The following is an 8,031-nucleotide window of genomic DNA, read 5'->3' on the forward strand; positions in this document are numbered from 1 at the left end:
GTGGATGCACATAGTAAATGGCCGGAAGTGTGCATTATGAGATCCACCACAACTGAGAAAACAGTTGAGAGACTTGGGGAAATGTTCAGCCGATTTGGGTTCCCTGAACAACTGGTGAGTGACAATGGCCCCCAGTTCACTGCACCGGAGTTTGAGAAATTTCTGGATGTAAATGGAATACAACACATTCGCTCGGCTCCGTATCATCCATCCACTAACGGACTAGCTGAGAGGTTCATCCAGAGTATGAAACAGGCCTTGAAGGCATCAGTGGAACAAGGTTCACTCCACCAGAGACTGAATAACTTTCTGCTGTCATACAGGAATGTCCCACACTCCACTACCAAGGTCGCTCCTTCTGAACTATTCATAAAAAGGAAGTTGCGCACCTTTTTTGATTTACTGAAACCACCCCAGACCAAAGACATTGTTTTGCAAAAACAACGAGCACAGGTTGAGAGACGTAGCCTACGGGCAAGAGAGAGGATCTTTCATCCTGGAGACCAGGTGTTAGCACGAAACTACCATGGCAAACAGAAGTGGGTTCCTGCTAAGGTCATAGCACAGACCGGTCCTGTGTCTTACACAGTTGAGACCCCTGAAAATGTTGTCTGGCGCAGACATACGGATCAGTTACTGCATGGACCTAGGACGCCTGTGGACCCCCCTGAAGGTGATACTGAACTATACAAACATGCCAGCCCTACACCGTCTGCTTGGGGACAGACCCAGTCCAGTCCCACTCCTGTGGCTGTTCCCGATACTGAACTGTCAGCACCTCCCATACCAGTTTCCATTCCTGTTGCTGGGGAGCCGCCCGTTGACAACATTGTTCGCCGATATCCTCAGAGAGAACGGCGACCACCCGTGCGGATGAATCTTTAACTAGCGACTTACCTATATATGGGGCAGAATAATCCCCAGGGTAATGTCAGGGTTTGAGTAGTCCACCTCATTCCCTTAGAGTAGTGACAACTGGACTTTGTTGTTGATTAATGTTAATCTGTGACAGTAACTAAGTTGGAAGTTGTAATGAGTTACTAGTTTTTTTGTATCTCCTTGCTTGGATTTCGTGGTTATGTGAACCCTATGTTGTGTTGTGTTAGGTTACCACTCCAGTTAGGTTTCATCTTTACGTGGGGAGGAATATGTCATGTATTGTGCATGTGGGTTGTACTGACATCTGTTGGGGTAGTTGGGTACTGGGGGTGACCCGGATGTAACATAACTGAAGGCCATAATAAATCAGTACTGAACGGCACATTACGCTCCGATTGTTCTTGTGTGTCTAGTATAAATAGAAGAAATACTACAGACACAACAACAGTGTTAATCATATATATCAGCTTCTGGTAATTATAGACAAATCATCATGCGTAATTCGCTGTGCCTTTCTGTCAACATTGTGTTCTACGCTGTAGGAGTGGAAACGAAGGTGAAACTGCCTTCCTTAAGTACGCAACACCCTGGAATGAACTCCCCTCTGATAAGCAATATGTTGCATTGCTTTGACTTCTACTTCTTTGAGTGTAAATTAAATTACATTAATTTCTTTTCCAGAAGCTCTGACCAAGAATGACTTACAAGACAAGGAGGGTGGAGTGATGAGCTGAATGAATAAGCCATCAGTGTCCTCTATGGTCTTAGCTTGCCATATAAAATCAACATACACAAGGTTTCACTGACTGTAACTTTATTTGCTGTAATTTTAAATGTAAACAGCATTTACACAAAATATTACCATACTGTATATAAAAGAACGGGTCAGTTATTTCTCATTTTCATCAGCCCCATCCCAAAATCGTTAACGGCTAAATCGACCGTTTTTGAAAAACAATAGAGCATACACACCCAGTCTGACAAACCTGGAAATGCAAACATTGTGTTATCAGCATGCACACTATCAGCCAGTCCATTATCATGCACACTGTAACCTTGCCTATGATACTGTATGGTTTTTATCCTCTCTTCTGGTACTGTTTGCAAGAGTCAGCAGTGGAGACTGTGGAAAGTTCAGTCAACAAGAAGTTCAGTGGATATTCTCCAACATTTGTGAAGATGTGCTCTACACAGTGTTTGTTAGTGCTTTTAAGCATATCAGGTAAATTTATTTCCGCTTCTTCTTTTAATTCTATTTTCTGCGTTGATTTAAACTACTAGGTAATTTTAGTGAAGAAAGTCTGCTTTTGGATTGAACTTACCTGAATCTTGATAAACTTGTTCTTTTGTAGGATGTGTTGAACTAATCACAGTCACAACTCCTCAGAAGAATGTCAATGTTACAGTGGGTGGAAGCGTCCTACTCCAGTGCATGTATGTGTCTAGTGTAGAAACCACCACCACCCTTATGTTCCAGTGGGATCATGTTAGACCATCGTCCATGACTGCACCACAACAGGTAGATGCTGTTCACACTTCTGCTAAGATCAGAGCTTTGCACCCAGTGAGGCACTTTTAATGTTCTCAAATGTGTCCAACATTTTTGTATATCAGTTGGCTTTGAGTAAGCTGAATGATTTTGTTTATTTCAATTATGGAAATGTGAGGTCAAATCCACTACTCTTTACCAAGATGTGGCATTCTGTTGATTTAACGAAATTACTGAATTGCAGTACTCGAATTGGAATTACAGTGCTCAGAGAACTCAACATTTTCATAACTCAACAATGTAACTCAGCAGAATCACAGCTGCAGTTGCTTGTTTGAAATTATTCATTGAAAACTCAACTTTATTACAAAGCCTGAACTTTAACCAAAAAATACATGGAAGTGTATTTGTATTTAGACCTCACAGAGATGACAAAACCTGTGACTGAGAAATCAGATGATGGCAGATTTAACTAAAAATGCTTTTAGATATTAGTTATTATTATTCAGTTTTGAATTAATATAACATAATGACTAGTGTCTGACCAATGTAGTCAATGTAGTCTAAATCATACGTTTTTATCCTTATTATTTAACATGAACAGACTGTGGGTATTACTGCATTTTCATGCTGTTTTTGTTGGTAAATGACAAGTTTTTGATCTGGGAATGCTAATTTAACTAGCTGTTATCTGTAACTTATGTACAAAAAAAACCTAGTAAATAACTATACCTGGTACCAAACTACCTAGAAAGCATATACTGAATAAAATCCCTATTTCTGTTAATTGCACCAGTTTCTTTAGAAAACAGTGATTCAAAGATTATATTTGTTTCAGCACCAGAGGTTTTATTTCTCCAAATTACAACATTCAGACCTCCTAAAAGCTCAGTGACAGTGGTGTATTGTATTTAATACATTTATTGTGTCTAATATTCTGGGGGGTGGGGTTGTCATTTGATTTCAGGTCTATTACTATCAATCAGGAGTAAATATTACTGGGAAATCTTATATGGGCAGAGTTCAACCACCCTCTTCTCCTGGCGCAACCAAAAATGTCTCAATAATAATAAGCAACATGCAGCCATCAGATTCTGGCATCTACACTTGTGAGGTTCACAACGTTCCCGATGTGGATGGAAAGTCTCAGAGCAGTATCGTTGTGACTGTCCTTGGTAAGTTTTGTTAACATCAGAAAGAGATGCTCAATGCCTGCACAGTCAATATTCAGATTTTTCTACAGTATGATCTTTTCATTTTGTACCATCTGTAGTTCCCCACACAGAATTAAAAAGTTGTCCTGACCTGTAAATACTGTAAATGCAAACATTAAACAAAATCAAGTTACTACAAAGAGCCTGACTGCTGTAAATGTAGTCTTCCTTTGGTATATAAACCATTTATTTTAGGAAGAAAAAGTAAAGCTAACAGAGTCAGAGTAAGAAAATATGAACTGACTTATTCTAGTCAGTCATGATCTGTACACATTCACACAGTCCTGAGTAGAGGTTTAATCAGGCAATATAATCAAAAACACTGTGAGTGTGTATAGAGGGTGTGTAGGGCATTTCACACCACTTGACACACCTGTTCACAGAATCGGTTTAATGTTTATGTTATGAAAGAAAGCAGGAGTAGCTGTTCTTTTTCTGTGAGCATGGTGCTATGATGAATTGCTTTCAAACCAATGCTCACACCTTGACCTAGGTGTAGTCCAACAATATGAGTGTGTATGAATCAGCCACTGTATTAAGACAGACCTGAACCTGCTGCTGGTGCTTTGGACAGTTTTTTCCTGCTCATAAGGGTGTGCCTACCTCAAGAGGGAGAGCCAAAGCACACACAGTCTCTTTGAGGTTTCTGGTGTCTGAGAACTACAGTCAATAAATTTCATTTAAGCTTTTTTTATTATTATTATTTTAAGTTGTATATTAAAATTTTAATTCCATAGTATTCAGCTATTTCTTTTTTCAGTATATTTTATGTAAATGCAGGGTTATATTAGTCATGTCTGTGTTTTATTTCTTAACCTAAAATCCAAGTCTGAATTACTGGTAAAATTTAGCCACAGGAAGAGTATTATGATTTCAGTGAATTGTACTGTCAGCACCATACTACCAACAAATCTATTAAAATAGTGGCCCTGATTACTATGATTGGGGAATTACATTTAGTTTGAATCCTCTCATTCACCAAGTTACCAGGACAACCTTGCAGGCCTCAGTATCTTCACTAGTTTCCATGGATACTGCAGCAGTCTACTCATTGTCAGTGTTGGATATTAGAGTAGGACTGTGACCACATTCCTTGTACTGCATGGATATCTGCTTCTGCTGCATGCTAACCATATGCCTTGTATTTGTTTTGAAAACATCTGTAGAACAGTTTCTGCACACTGAATATGATGCATAATTATAGTAAGTGCTGCTTGAATATGTATGGCTGTTCTCAATCAAACAATTTTCATCATTGCTAACTGTGAATTATGAGCAGTCAAAATTACAAATAAGCGTGCACACTTTACTCCCTGCAGTATGTTCCCTAACACTATTGTAACAGGAAAACACAATAGATTTTATATATAAAGTTAGGGCATTTGAGGTTGTTTTTTCAGACATGCCCATTCAAAGCCTAATGAGTGGCAGACAGACAGCATGAAGAGATTATTGTATATATGCTTAACCAGCTTCAACCAGCCTGAACCAGCCTCAACCGGGAACAGAGATTAGGCCACTCCAAGCATACCTCCTGCCTCATGATAACTAATGTGACGTCCTGTTTGTTTAACAGTGAGCAAAGAATTCCAACTCCGCTACATTTATTTAACAGTCCAAAGTCCTCACTAAAAGTGATTTTAAAACATAGATGATTTGTCCTGATTTAACATGTACTTCATGATAATGTTACAGTATGTAGATGAAATTGACTAAATACAAAGTCACCTGATTAACACTTGCATCCTTCTTATGGTCTGTCAGAGAAGCCCTCTATTCCATATTGTGCCATACATGGGGATGTGGAATCGGGTCACGAGGTCACTCTTACCTGCCACAGTGAGCGTGGGAGCCCTACCCCTACATACACTTGGACCAGGCTGGATCAGTCAAAGACCAAGAGGCCTGTACTGGGACAAGGTGAGTACTGCATGAGTGCCTTTGTCATATATTTACAATCCAGTCTTTTATAAACATGTGTGCCCATTTCCTCAGTGAAGACAACAGGGATATTGGAAATCAGAAACATATCACAGTTTGAGTTTGGGGAATACGAGTGCAATGCTACAAATGTGGTGGGATTTTCAACGTGCACTATTGACCTGAGTCATGGTATGTTCACATTTGTGTTTTCTGAAAATATCTACAAAATTTTACAAAGTGTATACAAAAGGGCTTCATTCATGCATATAAAATCTTATATCTCTACAGAAGTGGCAGGTGGCATGATTGCAGGTGCAGTGATTGGTGCATTGCTCGGGTGTGTCCTAATCCTTCTGGTTGTGTGGTTCATTGCTCACACTATGAAGAAGCAAAAATACAAAGCAGTGAAAATATCAGAGGCCAACGAGATGAAGTAAGATCTTAGGTTGGTGTTGGCACATTTTATCATGTGATTTGTAACTGAAAGGTGTAATGTCAACTCTCTCTGCGTCCACTAGGAGGAGCTCTCCTCAGGCTGCTACAGACACCGTACCCATGGCAACCACAGCCAGCAGTGTTCATGCTGAGCAAGAGGAGCCACAAGCCTGATAAGGCCTGTTAATGATCACCATGGTTAACCTGACTAATAGGAAGCGTAGGGTGTTCAGTCCTTCTCAGATTTAATCAATATGTTCATGTTGATGCTACATTTCGTATGCATAAAATTCAATTAAATTCAATCTTTCAGATAATTTTTCTATATGCTAAACTGTACTTTTTTTTATTCAAACCTTTGCTGAATTGCAGATGCACATGTTCTAGAATGGTGTAGATCACAAAAAAGCATTGTTTAGCATGTTTCTGGTGCTTTTACTTGTTTGTTGGACAATTTTTATTATGTGATAATGAATGCATGTGGATGACTCATTCATTTTATGATACACAGTATGCTATGCTACTGTATATAAAAACCAATATTTCAGGAATTACCACATAAATATATTCACTAACACCTATTCTTATATTAGGGCAGAGTCTACATCATGCAAATGACCACTGCTGTCTCCAAAATAATTGTGGTTATACAAAATGCAAATGTATCTTTTGCACTGAAAACCCAATCATAAAATCATTCATTCTGATGCAGTATTTTAGACTATAAAACTTTTTTAAACTGCTCATCTCTATTACAATGTAACTCTAAAGAGAAGAATGAATGGGTTCCACATCAATCCTTAGTTAATCTTCGATAACAGAAACTGCCAAGCACATGACTATTGTGTGTATTTACATTCACAGGTCCTGATTAAATAAAATGTTGTGTTTTCTAAGTCCGTGTGTCATGTAACTCTTCCAGTGTGGCCATAACTGACAATATCAAGTATCATCTAGGTGGCAGCATACATACGCTGGAGCCTCGGTCTAACGCCATCATGTGGTCAAGTTAATGCCACATGTATCATGTGGGTTTCAGTGTCTTTTTCTCTTGAGTACTGTGATGGTTCTGATGACATCTCGTTTTATTTAATTATCAAGTATCAAGGTCAGACTCTCATGTACATGTGATTATTCATTATACTTCTAATTATTCTACATATTTTCATTTTTATTCATTGATAAATAGAAGGATAATTATTTATTCCTAGGCCACACCAGAAATAACTGGGTGATTAGTTTGAACACAAACTGTATTAACAGCTGTAGATGAATTACTGACATTTTGTACTCCAGATTTATTTCCTTATATTTTGTTCACTTATGGAGTGGGACAAACATTAGCAAGATATTGGTGTGAAGTCAACATTCTTAACACACTTAAAGTAGAGCACACAATTTTTGTAATAATTAGCTGGGCCCGGGCTTCAGTGATAGATTTACTACAAAGACACGGAAACATACAGAAACTAGAGAAATGCATTTCCTGTTGAAAATGCACATGGACTCTGATATGCTGAAGGATCGCCCTGAAAATGCTGAAAATTTTGACACCTGAATGGTTTTTCTAGCTGAAAGTATGCTGAAGTTGAATTTTCCCATTTATTTGAATTGGGCAAGATTTTCAAAATACAGCTAAATATTTCAGAAGTATGAAGTTTAGAAAACCTCTAAATAGAAGGTTATTCCTCTGTATAAATCTGGTGATAAGCACAACCTCACAAATTATAGAGCGATTTCTCTGTTGTCACAATTTTTAAAAATTCTGGAAAAACTCTTTAATAACAGATTAGACACATTTATTGACAAACATAAAATCTTATCTGATTGCCAATATGGTTTTAGGTTGAAAAGATCGACATCCTTGGCCATTACTGACCTGATGGAGGACATTACAAGTGCTATGGATGAGAAAAAATATACGATGGGGATATTTATTGACCTAAGAAAAGCATTTGATACAATTAATCATGAACTATTAATGGACAAGTTAGAGAAATATGGGATCAGAGGAATGGTTTGGAAATGGATCAGAAGTTATTTGACACAGAGGCGTCAATTTGTGAGGTTGGGTGAATACCAATCGAGTGA

At 38.3% G+C, this 8,031-nt stretch overlaps 3 protein-coding genes across 3 annotated transcripts in view; 2 read left to right on the forward strand and 1 right to left on the reverse strand.

Moving 5' to 3' along the window:
- The window catches only part of LOC109960421 (uncharacterized protein K02A2.6-like), a 3,581-nt gene extending 2,166 nt beyond the window's left edge, over positions 1-1,415 (forward strand). Inside the window, exon 2 of the mRNA XM_020600516.1 lies at positions 11-1,415. Within this exon, the coding sequence (XP_020456172.1) occupies positions 11-885 (875 nt within the window). The 3' untranslated portion in view covers positions 886-1,415. The remainder of the gene's footprint in view (positions 1-10) is intronic.
- The window catches only part of tmlhe (trimethyllysine hydroxylase, epsilon), a 40,353-nt gene that overhangs the window by 8,515 nt on the left and 23,807 nt on the right, over positions 1-8,031 (reverse strand). The gene's annotated exons all lie outside the window — the stretch shown is intronic.
- Positions 3,274-6,290, forward strand: LOC109960427 (V-set and immunoglobulin domain-containing protein 1-like). Its single transcript, XM_020600523.1, is given in 6 exon segments — positions 3,274-3,543; positions 5,347-5,470; positions 5,508-5,544; positions 5,583-5,694; positions 5,797-5,938; positions 6,024-6,290. Coding segments are annotated over 6 exon segments (669 nt in total). The 5' UTR covers positions 3,274-3,380; the 3' UTR covers positions 6,115-6,290.

The sequence above is a fragment of the Monopterus albus genome, unplaced genomic scaffold (genome assembly GCF_001952655.1).
Source record: "Monopterus albus unplaced genomic scaffold, M_albus_1.0 scaffold47.1, whole genome shotgun sequence".
In the NCBI taxonomy this organism is placed as follows: domain Eukaryota; kingdom Metazoa; phylum Chordata; class Actinopteri; order Synbranchiformes; family Synbranchidae; genus Monopterus; species Monopterus albus.